The 19745-nt window shown below is 57.6% G+C and overlaps 1 protein-coding gene across 4 annotated transcripts in view; it reads right to left on the bottom strand.

The window, feature by feature from the left end:
* Positions 1-1188: 1188 nt before the first annotated feature.
* Positions 1189-19745, bottom strand: part of Znf592 (zinc finger protein 592) — a 31772-nt gene continuing 13215 nt past the window's right edge. For 3 of the 4 annotated variants that reach the window (XM_070043326.1, XM_070043327.1, XM_070043328.1), the window contains exons 3-10: positions 17556-19728; positions 10490-10657; positions 5986-6162; positions 5750-5909; positions 4755-5042; positions 4498-4610; positions 4008-4143; positions 1189-3902 (exon numbers count right to left, since the gene is read on the bottom strand). In XM_070043326.1, the coding sequence (XP_069899427.1) occupies positions 3271-3902; positions 4008-4143; positions 4498-4610; positions 4755-5042; positions 5750-5909; positions 5986-6162; positions 10490-10657; positions 17556-19709 (3828 nt within the window). In that variant the 5' untranslated portion in view covers positions 19710-19728 and the 3' untranslated portion in view covers positions 1189-3270. Of the gene's footprint in view, positions 3903-4007; positions 4144-4497; positions 4611-4754; positions 5043-5749; positions 5910-5985; positions 6163-10478; positions 10658-17555; positions 19729-19745 lie in introns of all 4 variants that reach the window. The other variant, XM_070043329.1, reaches the window with a different exon arrangement.

Raw genomic sequence — 19745 nt, 5'->3', positions numbered from 1 at the left:
AGCTTGGGCAGCGTGGGCAGCCTGAGCTGACTGGGCCAAGTCCCCAAGGTGAGCCTCAGAAAGACCCTCCCAGCCCAGCCTCTCCTGCTCAGCCTCTCCTGCTCAGCCTCTCCTCATCCCCAAGTCTTTTGTGTGGCCGGCTTCCTATCTAAGCCTTCCCTTTCCTCTACAACTACATCTTCTCACTGCTGAGAAAGCTGGACGACGTCCCAGAATGGCTGCTCACCAAGAGTGGCCACCAAGAATCAGGTGTGACCTCCACTGCTACCCTGAAGCCTGAGTGCCGTCTCCCGCCTGCTTCTCCACTCCTCTTCTAGAGGAAGGGAGCAGCTAGGGATTGAACTCAGGGCCCCACAGGGTAGGCAAGGGCTCTGCCACCGAGCCACACCCCAGCCCAGAGAGGAACATTCTGTTCTTTTCCCTGTCTGGGCCTCCTCACTGTCCACCCGCCCACTCTCCTCCTTCTGCAGTTTTTTCTTTTTGGCCAGTCCTGAGGCTTGAACTCAGGGCTTGGGCTGTTCTTGAGCCTCTCTGTACTGAATTCTAGCGCTCTACCACTTGAGCCACAGTGCCACTTCTGGCTTTTTCTGTGTATGTAGTACTGAGGAATCGAACCCAGGGCTTCATGCATGCTAGGCGAGCACTGTACCACTAAGCCACATTCCCAGCCCTCCTTTTGCCATTTTTTTTTTTTTTTGGGTCCGGTCATGGGGCCTGAACTCTGGGCCTGGACGCTGTCCCTCAGCTCTTCAGCTCAAGGCTAGCGCTCTACCACTTGCGCCATAGCGCCACTTCCGGCTTTTTAATTTTTGCTTATGTGGTGCTGAGGAATCGAACCCAGGGCCTCAGGCTTGCAAGGCAAGTGCTCTACCACTGAGCCACCTTCCCAGCCCCATGTAGTGGGAGTATAATTTTTGTTTTTGTTGGGCGCTGTCCCTCAGCTCTTCAGCTCAAGGCTAGCGTGTTACCATTGAGCCACAGCACCACTTCCATCCTTTTGCCACTTTTAAACCGTATCCAAAGCCCTCACCAAGACCAGTTTGGGGAGCTCGACCCCCTTGGCAAAGAGCCTTCTAGAAGGCAGAGTGTGTTGGAGTAAGGGGGGTTCCAAGCAGATTGGTCTATGAACTAGAAAAGCCCAGAGAAAATTATATATGTAAATGGGAAAAAAAAGCAAGCTTCAGAACATGGTGTATAGAATGCTGTTTGTATTAAAAATAGATATATAAATATACATATTTATAAACTTGTAAATGCATAGAATTACTCTGAAAGGATACACAAGACACAGGCAACAGTGATTGACAGGATGGGGGGCAGGACTAAGGCGCCGATGTTCCTGGGAGTTTACTTTTTGTCATATATTCTTCTGTACTGGTAAAATCTCACCATGGATATGCGTCTGGTTTCCAACACAAACACAAAAATAAGAGAAACTGCCGCTGCAGAATGTACAGAAGGGAGAGAACAGGGTGCCTCAGCCCTAGGGACAGAAAGCACGGAACTTAAGTTTGAAATGTCAGACTGTGTACATAAGTTAAGGGGAAAGTTCTTTCTACAACAATTGGCATATCATTTTACAGAGATAAAGCACTTGGAGAATAAATACTAGTCATTCCTCGGCCTCACCAGCGGAGACAGGTTCGGGTCTTCCACGCCCGCCCCAGCCAGGCTGAGTCTGACCCCGCAAGAGAAATCAGAGGAGCTGCAAGGGTTAGGAACCTTCTAGAGGGTCCTGGATGGCAAAGGAAACCCCCAGGAGGACGGACGGTGGGGTTGCGGTGGGGCTGCTCACGGGCCTCACGCAGGAGCAGGGTCAGCAGGGCCCTCCTGGGGCTGGGGGAGGCATGGCGCCCCGGACAGGAAGTCGGGGACAGCTGGAGGCTCTCTGGGCGTCACCATCTCGGTTTCCTCTCTGTCAAATGGGGGAATGGCTGAGGTCTGAGGACCAGCTGGGTCCTGCTGTCACACCTGCTGGATGAGCGGGTGTGGGGCCATCTTGAAGGGGGGCTGCACGCGCAGGGGCTCGTGCGGAGGGGGTCTGGGAGCACTGGCGGTTCTGAGGGCGGCCCCCGCCTCTCGGGGCGCAGGGAGGCGCAGGCAGCTGACCTGGCCGTGAGGGGGAGGGTGCAGGCGTCGGCCCTGTCAGCCTCCGACCTTGCTCTGGACGCTGAGGCGGGACGGTGGGTGCCGGCGGGCAGACGGAAGGAGGCCGGAGCGCCACGGCCAGCGGGGTGAGGCCGCGGCCACCCTGCCAGCACCAGCAGGGAGGAACGGGCTCGGGCTGGCCAGGCCTCCAACAGGGGCCAGACTCCCCTTCCCACCGAAAAGCGTGGCATCTGACAGAGACAAACGCGCACTGCTTGGGTTGTGGGGAGCTCCCGTAGGATTCCCTCCCCTGGGAGCTGGCAGGCCGCGTGGGGGGACCGAGGACCTGGCCGGCACCCCGCCCACCCGGGCAGGACAGGCCTTCCCCAGCCCCGGGCCGGCTCACCCCTCGCCTGGGCTCCCCTAGGCTCTCGCAGGAAAGAGGGCGATGGCAGGCTTCCAGGCCCAGAGGCGCGGGGCGGCCTGGCTGCAAGCCCGACCCCGCGCCCAGCCCTGCAGAGCCAGAGGACCAGGCGCCCCCACCATCTCCGTTCTAGAAGGGATGGACAAGGACCCTCCGGTGGAACAGGGAGGCCAGGCGCCCCCAGAGGAATACAAGAGCCTACCTGTGCGGCAAGAAGATTTTATTTGAAACATAGTCTGAGCAACCAAGTGCGGCCGGAGGCGGGGGGCCTGCCGGGCCGGCCCTGAGTGAGGACACAGCTCCCCACGGCTGCGGGCAGGAGAAGGCCTGCACACCCCTCCCGGAGGTGTCCAGGTCTTGGCACCTGCCCGCCACGGCCATGCCTCCCGCCCGCCCCTCCAGCTCCACGCGGGCGCAGAGGGACAGGCAGGAAGGGCAAGGCCACCCAGGCCTTGGGGTGTCGACCCCCCTCACTCCCCTCCTCCTGGGCCCTGAAGGCAGGAAGGAGAGCTGGTGTGTGTGGGCAGGGCCTGAGGACATCCGGGCTGAGGCAGCAAGCGGGGCCAGAAAGCTCGGCGGCTGAGGAGGGCAGTGCACCAGGGCGGCAGAGCCGGGGCGGCAGAGCCGCCGGGCAGCACAGCCAGGGCAGGCCATGGGCCGCAGTGGAGACCAGGAAGCAGCCAGCACAAGGCCATAAATAACAGAAGCAAACGCAGAACAGAGGGTCCGGGGCCATCCCGTGTTTCTGGGCAAGGGGCTCAGGTGGGCCCTGCACCCCGCACAGTGGCCACACCCTCCAAAGCTGGCGATGGGCCCCGGACCAACCTGACCACACACGCCCAGCCGCAGGTCACACCTGAGGGGACAGCGCGGGGCCGTCCTGGTCCTGAGAAGCCCGCAGCCGGCTCTGGGCATCGCGGGCGCCACCCTCGGTCTGGGCTATGCCCAGTGACCTCCGAGCCTCGGGGGCAGCCCGCAAGGGCTCTGTCGCACAGGCTTCTAGTCCATTCTCCCTTGTTTCCATGGCCACCTCCTCCCCAGAGCCTTCCTGTGGATCTGCAGCCTCCACCTTCACCTTCACCTCCTCCTCCTCCTCCTCCTCTTCCTCCTCCTCCTCCTCCTCCTGGTCCCTCACTTTGTGGACGATGAAGAGGTGGCGGCTGAGGGAGCTGGTGGACGTGTAGCACAGGCCGCACAGGAGGCACTGGGCCGTGGAGCTGTCCACGTGGTGCTGAGGTACGTGGCTCTGAAACTCTGGCTCCGAGTCCGTGGCAAAGCCACATTTTGCACACTGGAAAAGCGACTTGTGCCTTTTGGTGGAAGACGCGGTGGTGCCGTTGCTGGTGCCTGGGGCATCGCCTGCGCCGACCGCTCTTTTCAGCCGGTTTGCCTGGGGGAGGGCGGGGGCTCAGGAGGGCGCCGGGCGCTCTGCCAGCCCCACGCCCACAGCTGAGGTCCGGGGCCGCCCCACGCCCGGGCGTCACGGGGCACTCACCTGTGGGGAGCGGCTGCCTGGCGGTGTGACTTTGGACGTGGGGCTCAAATCGGGGCTTCGGATGCCGTGCATAAGGCTGACGTGGCTCTGCAGGAGCGAGGGCCGCGGGAAGCTGGGGCTGTCCTCCACACAGTACCTGCGGAGCACAGGCCCGGCGGGTCTGGGCATGCCCAGGGCTGTGGGGAGCAGCGCTCCAGCAGGGCGGGCCAGGGGCAGAGAGCAGCAGGTGCTTCCCAGGAGCTGGCCCTGGGCCCACAGGCCAGACTGGCCACGGGAAAGACCCCAGGTCCTGGCGGCACGGGCAGGCCTCTCCCCGGCCCCTCAGAACCTTCGCCTTGGAACCCAGCGCTATGGCGGAGTGGCCAGAGCCCTTCCCACCCTTGGTCTCCCGGCAGAGGCCCCTCGGGCGGGCGGGCGGCGGGCAGCGGCTCCGCGGGGGGCACCGCGTGGGGGCATGGTGTGAGGGGCACCGTGCGGGGTGGGCACTCACCCGCAGGTGTAGACCTTCCTCGCGGTGTCGTGGTTGTTGCGGATGTGCTTGCGCAGGCTGCTGGGCGTGTGGAAGGACTGCCCGCACTGCCGGCACGGGTGCCGCCGCAGCGTCTGCGGACAGGCAGCGCGCGCGTCACGGCCCTGACCGTGCCCTGACCGTGCCCTGACCGTGCCCTGACCGTGCCCTGACCGTGCCGCCCGGGAGGCGGAGGAGCCGGGGCCTCCACCCGGGGTCCCCGCCTCCCGGGCACTCACCCGCCCGTGGCTCTTCTTCATGTGGGACACGTAGCTCTCGCGGTCCGGAACCCACTCCTGGCACTCCTGGCAGGTCCACCCCGAGGCCCTCAGCCGGGGCCTCGCGTCGGCCCTGCGGTGGGCGTCCGGCCGGCCCCAGCGGCTGGAGGGCAGGGCGCTGCCTCGCGCGGCCACGCTGGGGCCCGGGGGCTCTGCAGGGGGCCGCGGGCCGGGGCGGCCGGAGGACGCGTCCCCCGCGGACTGCAGGCTGGACAGCTCCTCCACATTCCGGGGAACACCGTGGGTGACCTGGCAGGGGACGGCGCAGGGTGAGCGCCTGGCCCGGCCTCCCCCAGGCCCCCCTCCCCCGCCACCTCAGGCTCCCCCCCCTCCCCCGCCACCTCAGGCTCCCCCCCCTCCCCCGCCACCTCAGGCTCCCCCCCCTCCCCCGCCACCTCAGGCTCCCCCCCCTCCCCCGCCACCTCAGGCTCCCCCCCTCCCCCGCCTCAGGCTCCACCTCGACCCCCCCCAGGCTCCCCCTCGACCCCCCCCAGGCTCCACCTTGACCCCCCCAGGCTCCCCCTCCCCCGCCACCTCAGGCTCCCCCCCTCCCCTGCCACCTCAGGCTCCCACCCCTCCCCCGCCACCTCAGGCTCCCCCTTGACCCCCCCCCAGGCTCCACCTTGACCCCCCCAGGCTCCCCCTTGACCCCCCCCAGGCTCCACCTTGACCCCCCCCAGGCTCCACCTTGAGCCCCCCCCAGGCTCCCCCTTGACCCCCCCCAGGCTCCACCTTGACCCCCCCCAGGCTCCACCTCGACCCCCCCCAGGCTCCACCTTGACCCCCCCCAGGCCCCCCCTCCCCCGCCACCTCAGGCTCCCCCCCCCTCCCCCGCCACCTCAGGCTCCACCTTGACCCCCCCAGGCTCCACCTTGACCCCCCCAGGCTCCACCTTGACCCCCCCAGGCTCCACCTTGACCCCCCCCAGGCTCCACCTCGACCCCCCCAGGCTCCACCTTGACGTGCTGCACCAGCTCCGGCTTCTGCGGGAACAGCAGCGGGCACTCGGGGCACTTGAACACACTGGTCTGCGTGGCGCTGATGTTCTGGTAGAAGTGCTGCTGAATGTGCCTCTTCTTGTTGAAGATCATCTCGCAGGAGCACTTGTAGATGAGCCTGGCAAGACGGGCCCCGTCAGAACAGCAGTCGCTCCCCTCCCCCTCCGGCAGGGGCGCCCCGCCCCCGCACTCACTGGGAGGGCCTGTGGGGCTGGGCCGGGTGCTGGGCGGCGCTGTGGTCCGCAGTGCTGCTGGCCGTCTTGAAGGCCATGGGGCAGAACGCACACTTGTGGAAGACCTGGCAGTGTCGCTCCTGGATGTGGCTCTTCAGCAAGGCCAAGGTCAGGTGGACAACCCCACAGTGGATGCACCTGGACGGGAGACGGGGGCCTTAGAGGTAGGGGGGGGACTGAGGGGGGCCCCGGCACTGGGCTTCCCCAGAGCAACCTGCCCTGTCGTGCCTGGAGGCGAGGTGAGGAGAAAGCCCAGCCCAGCCTGGCGGCCAGGGTGCCCTTCTGCCAGTCAGAGTGCAGAGAGGCCTCGAAAAGCCAGGAAAGAGGCCTAAGTCCAGGCAGGATCCCAGAAGGCCACGGGGCTGGGGCTGGGGCAGCTGCCAACCGCTGGGAATGCGGGCAGGCGGGCGCGACAGTGTCCCACAGGGTGGGACTCAGTGCGGCCGCTCAGGTTCACATTCCAGGGGCCCAGTAGTCACGGGCCAGCGCCACGCTCGCCACAGGACGGTGCCATCTCTTCTCCATTCCAGAATTCTGACCATTCTTCCCTCTTCCTTTTGGAGAAGGTGCGTGGGGGTGAGGTTCAAAGAATCGCCACTGCACACAATTAGCAAGGAGCAGGGGTTGAGAATGAGGGCTGCTAGCAATAGATTCTGAGGAGCACTCATAGGAGACGGACGCACGCTTCGATGACACATTTTTCTAGGGCTGGCATGTGTCTGTAACCACACCTATGGGGGGAGGCAGGTTCAAGCTAAGCCCAGGAAAAGAGCGAGGCCTCATCTTACCCAGCAAGCCAAGCACAGAGTTATACATATGTGACCCCCGTCCTAGGGAGGCACAGGTAAGAAGATAATGGTCTTGAAAGACCCTACATAATAAAGCAAGAACAAAAAACTCCAGCTAGGGACATGGCTCAAGTGGTAGAGTGCCTGTCGAGCAAGTACAAGACCCTAGGTTCAAAGCCTAGTATCATTAAAAAATTCACAATATCTCTGGGCTGGGAAGGTGGCTCAGTGGTAGAGCATTTGCCTTGCATACATGAGGCCATGGGTTCGATTCCTCAGCACCACATAAGCAAAAAGACAAAAAGCCGGAAGTGGCGCTGTGGCTCAAGTGGTAGAGCGCTAGCCTTGAGCTGAAGAGCTGAGGGACAGCGTTCAGGCCCCATGACCGGACCCAAAAAAAAAAATCATCTTAAAAAAAATTCACAATATCTCTAAACAAGCTACTTATTTTCTCAATATTTCTAAACAAGCTACTTACTTCTAGTCCTGCTGAATAAAGTAGTGAAATCTGAGGAGGAAAAAAAATCAACATATGTCTAAATACATCCAGTGCCAGGTAGACGCGATCGAGGGAAAGCAGCTCCCTCCCTCCCCATCACATGACCCACTGGCACACTTTCTCTCCTGGCTTTATTTGTCCAGTTTGACTACATTCCTGCAGAAATGAAATAAATCTATTCTTCAAGTGCTACTGAAGATTCATCCATTTATTTCTCTAGCAGCTGACCCTTTGGAAATCTTACCAAGAACAGAGGTAAGAACAGAAGTAGGAAAACACATGTAGCTGGGTACTGGTGGCTCACGCCTGTAATCCTAGCTACTCAGGAGGCTGAAATCTGTGGATCGTGGTTCAAAGCCAGCACGAGCAGGAACATCCCTGAGACTCTTACCTCCAATAAGCCACTAGAAAACCGGAAGTGGCACTGTGGCTCAAGCGGTAGAGCGCTCATCTTGAGCTGCAGCGCCCGGGCCCAGAGTTCAAGCCCCACGCCCAACAAAAAGAAAAACAAAAAACAAAAAACAAAAAAACATGTGAAGCTGGGTGCTGGTGGCTCACACCTGTCATCCTAGCTACTCAGGAGGCTGAGATCTGAGAATCGAGATTAAAAGCCAGCCTGGACAGGAAAGTCTGTGAAACTCTTATCTCCAATGAACCACCAGAAAGCCGGAAGTGGCTCAAGTGGTAGATCACTAGACTTGAGGTGACAGTGCCCAGACCCAGAGTTCAGGTCCTGTGACCAACAACAACAACAATAAAAAATAAATAAATAAAAATCAAGTAATTTGGTACTGGGGGAAAGCAAAGGAAGGGACGACATTGTCCAAAAGAGAAATGTACTATTACCTAGATTGCGAAACACCCTTCTGTATAACACCTTTTTTTTTTTTTTTTTTGCCAGTCCTGGGGCTTGAACTCAGGGCCTGGGTGCTGCCCCTGAGCTTCTTTTGCTCAAGGCTAGCACTTTACTACTTGAGCCACAGCACCACTTCTGGCTTTTTCTGTGTATGTGGTACTGAGGAATAAAACCCTGGGCTTCATGCATGCTAGGCAAGCATTCTACCACTAAGTCACATTCCTAACCCTGTATATACTTTAATTATAACAACAGAATTATATTTTAAAAATTTGGTATACTCTTTAGTATGACTCAGTGAGATTAACACAGGTGTCTCTTTAGAATTCACCAAACATTAGCTTCAAAAGAATAGGAAGAAGCACTTACCATTCAAAATTTAACAAGGAACTTATTAGGTTATTATTATTATCCAGAATAGATGTTTTTTAAACTCTCACAACTCATTAAGATGTCAAATGAACCAGCTTGTAAAATGGGCTAAGGACCTGCATAGACAAATCTCCAAGGAAGAGACACTGCAGTTGGTGTTCAATACCTCTACCATCAGAAAAAAGGGAGTAGTAAAGTGAGAAAGGGGGAAGGCAGGAAGAGGAGGGGAGTTAGAGGAAGCTGCAATCTGTCCAATGTTTACACCAAGTCTGAAACCTGGTACTCCCCACTGAGCCTTCCTGGTCAGGAAATCTTCATGCTGCTAATTCCTAAACCCTTTCAAATCTAGCTTCTCTCGGGCCCATGGTGGAGCCTTCTCGGAGGCAGCCTCCAGTGCGAATCAGCTTCTCAACCAGCCAGGTCACAGGTCTCTCTCCAGTTGCTTACAGTCCGTGGCTTCAGTCTTCCCTTGGTCCGGGGACACAGGGCATTCTAGGGCTGGGCCAGCCGCTCCCGGCCCGCTGCTCACCCCCAGCCCAGGCTGCCTGACAGGCGTCCAACCGCTGCTTACTCCGTCAGCTCAGCTCAGCTCAGCTCAGGATGCTTGCTGTCTCCCTTCCTGCACCCTTGCCAATATGCTCTCTTTCTTTTGCCAGTAAATCCCGGCTTGCTTAGAAAGCCTTCCTGACTAGTCTGATACAGTGAGTCCTATGAGTCAACTGAAGCACCCCCTCCTTGAAGTTGAGAGCTTGTTGTTGTTGTTAATTTTAGAGACAAAGGCTCCTTACACTGCCCAGGCTGTCCTTAACCCTGTGTTCTTCCTGCCTCAGCCTACCCTGTGTAGGAATTACAAAGCATGCGTCTAGCCTGGCGCTGGTGGCTCACGCCTGTAATCCCAGCTACTCAGGAGGCTGAGATCTGAGGATCACAGTGGGAAGCCAAGCAGAAGAATTAACCAGCAAAAAGCTGGACATGGAAGCATGCCAGGAGAAGTAGTACCAGCCTCCACTGCAAAAGGTAAGCAAGAGCATGATGCCCTCAGTGAAAGCCGTGTCAGCCCACACACGCGCACACGCGCACGCGCGCGCACACACACATGTGCACATACACACACATGTATGCACACGTGCATACACACATGCACACACGCACATACACACGCGCGCATGTGCACACACACATGCGCACATACACACGTGCGCACGCGCGCGCACATACACACATGTATGCACACGTGCACACACACGCACATGCGCACATACACACACGCGTGTGCACACACACGCACATGCGCACATGCACACACGCACACACGCTTGGTAGAATATCCGTTCCATTCTTCTTCCCCCAGTTCACACTGCACAGGGTTTGTTGGCATTGGATCTATTTATACCACCCCAATTTTTTTGTTGTTGTTAAGTCGTGGGGCTTGAAATTTGGGGCTCGGCACTGTCCCTCAGCTCTTCAGCTCAAGGCAAGTGCTCTACCACTTGAGCCACAGCGCCACTTCCAGTTTTCTGGTAGTTAACTGGAGATAAGAGTTGGCTTTTCCTGCCCAGGCTGGCTTTGAACTGTGATCCTCAGATCTCAGCCTACTGAGTAGCTAGGATGACAGGCGTGAGCACCAGTGCCTAGCTCTATACCACCCAAATTCTTGTCCCACGGGTTGAGACCAAACCTCAACTTGTCACAGTGGTTCAGACCTGTGACCGCAGCCACTGACACGGCCGCACCACGGTCCGAGATTGGCCAGGGTGATGTTAGCATGAGGCTCTATGTGAAAACCCAAAAAGCACGGAGCTCAAGTGGCAGAGCCCCTGCCTCGCAAGCTCAAGGCCCCGAGTTCAAATTAAAGCAAAACTGAACAAAAAAGGTCAAGCCCAAATGTTAAGCTCCAGCCTGGGGAAAGGACCAGGCGCCGCGGCCGGGCAGCACCCACCTGTAGCCCACCTTGCGGGCGTAGTGCAGACAGTTCTCCTTCACGTGGGTCTGGAAGTAGGCGGAGCGGCAGAGGACCCCGCACTCCGGGCAGCAGTAGGGAGACTTGTGCGCGTGGACCCGCTGGTGGGCACAGAAACTGCACTGGTTGGGCAGCAGCATCTGGCACACTTGGCAGGTCTAGGGAAGACACGGAGAAAGCAGGTGATGTGGGTGGCAGGTGCGGGGGGGGTCCACCCCTCCCAGCAGCGCTGGTGCCACCGCCGGTCCTCGTTACGAGGCTTACACGGGCACTCTGTACGTGCCATCGTTACGAGGCTTACACGGGCACTCTGTACGTGCCTACTCGTGAGGCCTAGGCCTTTCCTGGGCCACCACGCGACGGGGGCCGGACGACCCCACCTGCCTCCTGGAGAAGCCAGAAGAGGACACTGCTCCCACAGGGCACGTCCCGCTGAGGAACCGCGTGCCTGGGTCACAGGAGAGCCTGGGGGAGAGCTCTGCTCCCAACCAAGAGTGTGGTGTGAGGAGGTGGTGGTTCAGCTGCAGTCCCAGCCCTCGAGAGGCTGAGGCAGGAGGGTTGCAAGTTCAAGACTAGCCTGGACAACATGAGCTGGGGCGGGGAGGCAAGCAAAGAGGAAGGCAGGGAGGCTCTACTTTAAAAGTGAGGCCCGGGGCTGGGAAGGCGGCTCCGTGGTAGAGCGCTCGCCTTGCATGCATGAGCCCTGGGTTTGATGCCTCAGCACCACATAAGCAGAACAAGCCAGAAGTGGCGCTGGGGCTCAAGTGGTAGAGCTCAGCTGAAGAGCTGAGGGACAGCGCCCAGGCCCAGAGCTCAGGCCTCGTGACTGACAAAAAAAAAAGTGAGGTCCACTACAAACGTATCGTCGTCCATTGCTCCCTTTAAAAGTCTTTTTCCAAGCTCACATCTGTAAGCCTAGCTACTAGGGAAGCTAAGTTTGGAGGATTATGGTTCAAAGCCAGCTCAGACAGAAACAGTCCCTAAGACTATAGGCTTCAATTAACAAAAAGCTAGAAGTGGAGCTGTGGCTCAAGTAGTAAGAGTACCAGTACTGAGAAGAAAAAAAAAAGCTAAAAGCTAAGGGACAGCGCCCCAGGCCCAGAGTTCAAGCCCCACGACTAACACACATAAAAAGGATTCACCAACACAAAGATTCACCGACACACTTGTGTCTACACTAGATTATTCAGACCAGCTAGGCCACCAATAGATGAACGGCCCACCAAAAGGTAGGCTAGTAGGCTATGTATGGACACACATGCACGCACATGTACACACACACACACACACACACACACACACACACTCACTTGGTTTGTTTGGGTATTTTTTTTCCTGTCAGTCCAGGGGCTTGAACTCTGGGCCTGGGTGCTGTCCTTAAGCCTCTTTGTGCTCAAGGCCAGAGCTCTACCACTTGAGCCACGGCTCTTCCTGCTTTTTCTGAGTAGTTTACTGGCAATAAGAGTCTCAGACTTTCCTGCCCAGGCTGGCTTCCAACCACAATCCTCAGGGACCAGCCTTCTGAGTAGCTAGGATAATAAGTATGAGCCACCAGCACCCAGCTCTGAGCTCTTTTGCTCAAGGGGCTAGCACTCTACCACTTTAAGCCACAGCACCACTTCTGGTTTTCTTATGGTTCACTGGAGATTCAAACTGCGATCCTCAGATCTCAGCCTACTGAGCAGCTAGGATGACAGCCGTGAGCCACGGGTGCCTGGCTGGGAATTTTTAAGGCAGGGTGCCCCTATGGAGCAAAGTCGTTTTCAATTCCAGGTCCTTCTAGTGCCGGAATTATAGGTGTCACCTGTAACTACACCTGGCTGTCTTCTAAAAGAAGGAAATTCTGACATATCTATTACCTGGGTAGACAAGGACCTATTCAGTGAAGCATTCACAAAAGAACCCCATCCCTGAGACACCTAGAGCAGTCATTCAAGAGACAGAAATACAACCGTGCTTGGGGTTGGGGTAGAGAGAAAAATGGAGAGTTGCGTCTAGTTAGGGCACAGGTTTTATTTTTTATTTATTTTTAATCGGTCCTGGGGCTTGAACTCTGGGCCTGGGCGCTGTTCCTCAGCTCTTCAGCTCAAGGTGAGTGTTCTACCACTTGAGCCACAGCGCCACTTCTGGTTTTCTAGTGGTTTATTGGAGATAATAGTCTCATGGAGTTTCCTGCCCGGGCTGGCTTTGAACTGTGATCCTCAGATCTCAGCCTCCTGCGTAGCTAGGATGACAGGCGTGAGCCACCAGCACCCAACTCACAAGATTTTATTTTTGACAACTGAAAGCATTCTGGAGATTTGGTTATACAGCATTGAACATATTTGAGAGGAAAGGAAAGGAAAACCTAAAAATGAAACTGTATCTGTGCCTTTTGCCACAATGTTAAAAATATTAATAGCAGAGGATCTCTTAAAGTATCACTAGATCGGCAGGGATCGACTGGCTACTTCATTAAAGGGAAGCAATCATCCCATTTCACAACATTAACTCTATTTCAGAGAAGCCTAAAGGCTTACTGAACGAGGGAAAGCTATTTTATACAGAATCCCAGCTTCTATGTGAGAAAAACACACCTTGCAGCTCCTAATAAAATTAGACTCAAACAGTGATTACTGATGATTCTAAATCATTAATTAAAACGTGGACGCTTTGGCTAATACAGCTCACATGGGTTGCCATGGACACTCAGGCTGTAGGGGGTCTGGTTCTAGGCCCCAATTTCAACAGAACAAGCTGAGTGGGTGAACACAGTCCAGGCCACTGGGGCAGAGACCTACTGTGCTCTGCTCATAGCAAAAAGGCTGAACATGGGCTCAACCAGCAGATCACCTGTGGGGGGGGAGGGAGAGGGGTAGAGGGAGAGAAGGAAAGAGGGAGAGAGGGAGAGAGGAGGAGAGAGGGAGAGAGGAGGAGAGAGGGAGAGAGGAGGAGAGAGGGAGAGGGAGGGGAGGGAGAGGGAGAAAGGAAGAGAGGAAGAGGGGGAGGGGGAGGGGAGATGGGGAGGGGGAGGGGAGATAGGGAGCTTTATAATGAACAGGTCTGCATTACCACACTACTCAGGTCACCAGCATGAGAAGTAAGTCCCGCAGACACTTAAGTGTCTCTTGTAGTGGTGAAGTAGGAGGAATACCACAGCCTCCTGTCCTCATCAAAGCGGGATCTGAACTGAATTGGGTCTTTATTGCTAGGTTATAGTCTACAGACAAAACAAAGAGTAAGGGGTAAAAACAAAGAGTAAAAAACAAAGAGTAAAGGGAAAAAATTACTAATACCAGCAATCAGTCACACCCAGAATAGTTCTAGAAAATTCTTGGGACACATGATCCAGTATCTTCAAAGTGTGAAATGGGAAATACAAGACACACCATGTGGTCCCAGGCCTGGGGGGCGGGGTCAGAGGCAGAGTGCTCCCCTGCGGTGACCGCCCAGCACAGCCACAAAGCAACACAACACAACAAGCAGCGCTGGTAATCAAGAGGTGTTGGTATCAAGACGCCGTGACCCAGAGGATGGGCCAGACAAGCCTGAGAGTTCTTTTCTAAAATAGCCAGCAAAAATCCAAGCTGGAGGGGCTGGGAAGGTGGCTCAGTGGTAGAGCGCTTGCCTTGCATGCCTGAGGCCCTGGGTTCCATTCCTCAGCACCACATAAGCAAAAAGAAAAAAGCCGGAAGTGGCGCTGTGGCTCAAGTGGTAGAGCGCTAGCCTTGAGCTGAAGAGCTGAGGGACAGCGCCCAGGCCCAGAGTTCAGGCCCCACGACCAGACCCCCCCCCCCCCCAAAAAAATCCAAGCTGGTAGTATAGCTCGAGGGGTAGAGTACCGGTTGAGCAAGAAAACTCAAGGACCCGAATTCAAACCCCAGTATGTGCAAAAAATAAGCTAGCTATGGCGGCACACCAACATTTGGGAAGCTGAGACAGAAGCATCATTCATTTGAGGCTAGTCTCGGATGCATAGTGAGACTCTTTCAAAAGAAAAAAGAAAAAAAAAGTTGGGCGCCGGTGGTCACGCCTGTCATCCCAGCTGCTGATGAGACTCTTATCTCCAATTAACCACCAAAAAGCCAGAAGGAGAGCTGTGGCTCAAGTGGAAGGGCGCTAGTCTTGAGCAAAAGCTCAGGTCCTCGGGGGCGGGCCCGGCGGCCCGGCGGCAGGGCTCTCTGCCCGCCGGGAACGCACCTCCCTGCAGGGGCGGAGGGCCCGGCGGCAGCCGTGCAGTCTTTTCTTTCCGGACCTCTTTCATAACTATATCGTCACCACGAGTGATAAAGTTAATAACAATTCTTCAGTGTTACCAAATGCAGGTCCACATTCAAATTTCCCCAATTACGTAAAAAAATATCTTTGAGTTGAACCTTTTTCCTTTCCTTTTCTTTTTTGTTGGTCGTGAGGCTTGAACTTAAAGCCTGGAAATCATCCCTGAGCTTTCTGCTCAACGCTAGCGCTCTACCACTTGAGCCACAGTGCCACTTGTGGTTTTCTGGTGCTTTATTGGAGGTAAGAGTCTCACGGACTTTCCTGCCAGGGCTGGCTTTGAACTGTGATCCTCAGATCTCAGCCCCCTGAGTAGCTAGGATGACAGGTGTGAGCCACCGGCCTGAAGCCTGGGCACTGCCAGGGAGCGCAGGGCACCAGTGCAGTCCTGTTCTTGGTCCAGAGCGCCAGCTCCCTTCCTTGGGACTGGGAAGTCACGCTGAGCGGCGGATTTTGCATCTGACAGCCTGGGTGCTCTGGTCCAGCTCCCCAGGGGAGAGGGGGGAGAGGGGCCCGGCCTGGAGCCCTGCACCCTGACCTCCACTGCGCCCTGGGAGGATGGGTGAGGAGCAATATGGAAAAGCCCCTGCTGAAGGCACTTATCCTAGCACTGGGGACTAGGAATCCTGGCCAGACTGAAGAAGGACCGGCTGACTCTGCAGAGGAGAGGACAGGAGAGGCCACAAAGAACGGCCTGACTGCAGAGGCCCCACAGGCAGGCCAGGCCCTGCCCCTCCCAGATCCAGCCATGGACCTTCCCCCTCCCCCCCACCTAACCCTGCTTCAGCCCCAACTTAGGCTGTTTGCCTGGTGACCACAGACCTTGGCTAAGTCGCTATGAGCCATGGGAGGCAGGGGTGCTCCTCACACCCCCCTCCCGCACCCTCCCCCTCCCCCCCTTTCCTGCCAGTGGACGCCCCAGCGGCTCCAGAGCCCACATGCTGCTCAGCTTCCACCCAGGCCTCGGCTGGGCGGCTGGGCCGGCTGGGTGGCTTTGTGAGGAGAACCTTCTGTCCTCTTTGTACTGGGGCTTGAACTCCAGGGCTCACTCTTTAAATGGCTGGTGCTGTACCATGTGAGCAATACCTCCACTCCTGGCATTTTGGTGATTAATTAGAGATAAGAGTGTCAAGGATTTGTGTACCTGGGATGGCTTTTGACCTTAGTTCTCAGATCTCAGCTTCCAGAGTAGCCAGGCTTAAAGGCTTACGCCACCAGTATCTGACATTATTATTATTATTATCATCATCATCATCATCATCATCATCATCATCCAACCCAGTGCCTGGGTGCTTTCCCTGAGCTTTTTTCCTCCCCTTCAAAGCTAGCGCTCTACCTCTAGAACCACAACTCCACTTCTAGCTTTTTTGGTAGTTAACTGGAGGTAAGAGTCTCCTGTGTTTTCCTGCCTGGGCTGGCTTCAAACTGCAATCCTCAGATTTCAGCCTCCTGAGTAGCTAGGATGACAGCTGCAAGCCACCAGCACCCCGGCATTATTATTAAACAAGGTCTCATCATGTAGCTCAGGCTGGCCTAGAACTTGTAGTCTGCTAGCCTCTGTCTCTTGACTATTGAGATTACAGGAATACATAGCCACATCTGGCTGGAGGCCTCTTTCTTGATGGGACCAATTAATGCAGAGAGCTGCTAACACAGAGGGCACCAAAGGGCATTCTCAGCTCCCGGAAGATTCTTAAAAACAAAACACTACAAAAACAAAACAAAACAAAACACCCCCATCAAGTTGGGTGCTGGGAGGCTCACCCCTGTCATCTTAGGACATTCAGGAGGCCGAGATCAGAGGACCGTAGTTCAAAGTTAGCCTGGGCAGAAAAGTCTGAGAGATTCCATCTCCAATTAACCAGCAAAATGCTGGACTTGAAGCACAGCTCAAGTGGTAGAGTGCCAATGTGAGCAAGCAAGAGCAGGTCTTGAATTCCAGCCTCGGCCTCAGCACAAAAACACAAAACAGATCTTAAGCACAACTAAGAACAAGCAGATAAGCCAACTGCCTTCCTGAAGTGTTGTAAACATGGATGCAGGGGAAGGGTCTGGAAACTTCTGCTACAAGGCCCACATATCCGTCCACCGCCCTCCTTCTACCTCGGCCCTGCCTCTGCCTGGTGAGGTGCTCCAAAAGGAGCGTGTATCTATGAGAAGGCACGGGGACCTTGTGAAGACACAGTTCTGAGAAGAGACAGAGGCAAGGGGACAGTAACTCACCTCCTTCCGAGACCAGAAGGAGACCATGCAAGAAAAGCCCACAATCCCTCACAGCCACTGGAGGCGGAGTCGAGGAAAACTGGGCATGTCCAAAATATACTTGCTGATCATTTCTCTTTTTCTTTCTTTGCCAGTCCTGGGCTTGAACTCAGGGCCTGGGCACGGTCCCTGGGTTTCTTTTGCTCAAGGCTAGCACTCTACCACTTGAGCCACAGCACCACTTCTGGCCTTTGCTGTGTATGTGGTACTGAGGAATCGAACCCAGGGCTTCATGCATGCTAGGCGAGCTCTCTCCCTCTGAGCCACCTTCTCAGCTCTCTCATTTTTTTGAGACGGAGGTCTCACTAGGTAGCTCAGGGTGGCCTCAAATGGACGATCCTCCTGCCTTAGCCTCCAACATGCTGGGATTACAGGCATGCACACCACACTCGGCTCGACTTGGTATAACTTCACGCTATGGCCAGGGTGTGCTTTCTGAGACTCCTAGCACTCCTCCACTGCTCCCGTGTTGAGAGCTCCCCCTCACCCCCTGCTGGACATCAGCCTCATCCTGACAGCACCACTGGATGGGCTGCTTACCAGACCCTCTGTCTCGCTGGCTACCCTCTGGAAGTGCGTGGCCAGCACCATGTAGTCTCTCATCTGCTTGTGGCACTCGGGACACTTGGTTCCATACCGGATGAGCCGCACGGGGTCTGGGTAGAGGGGCAAGGCCGGGACTGGAGGGGCAGCGCCGCCCGAGGAGGAGCCTGGCTTGGGGGAGGCCGGGGCGGTGGCGGTGTTCAGGGGGGCGGGCACGAACATCTGGTCGGCAGCGATGGGCTTGACCAGCAGCTGCGAGCACTGCATGACGAGGCCCCTGCCCTTGTGGTCGCGGGCGTGCCGGAGCAGGCTGCACTTGTTGAAGAAGAGCAGCGTCTTGGCGCAGAGCGTGCACAGCACCTCGATGTGGACACTGCGCCGGGCGTAGTGCAGGCCCAGGCTCTTCTCTAAGGCGAAGGCGTCCCCGCACTCCAGGCAGCAGTAGCCGCTGGCCGGCACGTGGATCCTGCTGTCTGCGGGCGGGCTGAGGTTTGGCGCGTAGAGGGGCACGGGGTTGGAGCTGTGGAGCACCTTGTTGAAGACCTCCACAATCAGGGGCGCGGCCTTCCGCACCTGGTGGACCAGGGGCACAGACATGTGGGGGGGCTGCGGCTGGCCCCGCCCCTGGGCGGAGGACTTGGCCGTCACCGAGGCAGCCACGCTGTGGGGAACCAGGTTCAGGTTGGCCAGGTGCACGGCCTTGGGCAGGAGGTGGGCCGGGGCCGGGGCCGTGGGCTGTAGGGCGGTGCTCTGCTGCGTTTTGCCTGCCTGCGGGCCAGGGACTGCCCCCTTTGGGACCCGAGGCCCAGAGCTCTCATCTCCTTCACTGTCCCCCCGGGGGTTCCCTGAACTCGTGCCTGCCTCCGGCGGCCCCTCCACAGGCTGGGGGAGGCCCTCATCCCCAGGCACCTTGCTAGAAGCCTCCGCAGGGGCACCCCCCACAGGGGACCCAGCGGGGGACTTGCTCAGGTCATCTGGATCAGGCAAGACCCTGGTGACGGTCCGTTTGATTTCCCCCGAGGATGTCTTGATGGTCTTGATCCTGACTTTGGGGATGGCGGGCGGGGAGCCCCGGCTGCTGCTGTCGGAGCAGGTGCTGCGGGGGCTGGCGCTGCGCGGGCTGTCCAATGGCTTCACGCTCTTCCTCGTGGCCTCCAGAGGGCTCCGGGGACTCTTTGGTGACTTGGGCACTTTGGGGGCCTCTCTGGCAGGCCCTGGGGGGTCCTGTGCGTGGCCAGGGTGGTCCTCCCTGGCGACGCCGGCCACCCGCTTCGCCTGCAGGGCCACCAGGGCAGCCACGCAGGAGGACAGCTTGGAGTGCGCGGGCTTAAGGCGCTGCCGGGGGGGCGCGGAGGCGCAGGCACTGAGCGCAGGAGCCCGCCGCGCGGGGGGCCCTTCAATACTGCTGGGGCCGCCGAACCCCAAGGCTTCCCCAAGAAACTGGCCAGAGGCCAGCTCCTTGTGAGGCTCCGCGGCCTTCTGCACCCCCTGCCCTGGCTCCTGCTGGCCATCCAAGGGCAGGGGCTCCGGCTTCGGCTCTCTCTTACAAAAGTGGTCGAACATGTGCAGCTCCGGCACTGGAAACTTAGCCAGAGCCTCAAGGACCGGGCCCCCCACGGCTCCGCACCCAGGGGGTGGGGGGAAGTAACTGTCGGCTGTGTGCTTGGACTTGATCACAAAGCCATGCTCTTTGATGGGGTCCTCGGGCTCCGGGCTGGAGATGGGGCTGAACTGGCTGAAGGTTGGCAGCGGCTCTGACTTGGGAAGCTCCAGCTTGCCAGGGAAGCTCCGGGCGCTGTCTCCATTCACGAAAGGGGAGTCGAACTTCCCGCCGTGGTGGGGCTCTGGGGGCGGCGCTGGGCCCCGGAACCCGTTGGGCAGGAGGCTGGGCGCCATGTGGTCTTTCTCCGCTTCTAGTGACTCCTGGCGGCTGGTGTTCTTGACGATGACACTCACGGCTGGGGCGTCCGGCGCGGCCCCTGCGTGCGACAAGGCCGCACTGTCATCCGCGCACAGGCCCGCGGGCTTCAGGGGGCCCTCCCTCTCCTCGCTGGGGGTCTGGATGGCCTCCTTGGCGTCCAGGCTGGTGGGGTCCGGGATGTCGAAGGCAGCCAGAAGGTCATCGAAGTCGGGAGTTTTCATGTCCCCCATGTCTGGATGCTGGCTAGGGCTAGGAAAGAAGGGGAC

The sequence above is a fragment of the Dipodomys merriami genome, unplaced genomic scaffold (genome assembly GCF_024711535.1).
Source record: "Dipodomys merriami isolate MVZ:Mamm:240054 unplaced genomic scaffold, mDipMer1.0.p SCAF_33, whole genome shotgun sequence".
Lineage (NCBI taxonomy): Eukaryota > Metazoa > Chordata > Mammalia > Rodentia > Heteromyidae > Dipodomys > Dipodomys merriami.
The sequence above is the reverse complement of the archived record's forward strand: the minus strand, read 5'-3'. Positions and strand labels throughout refer to the sequence as shown.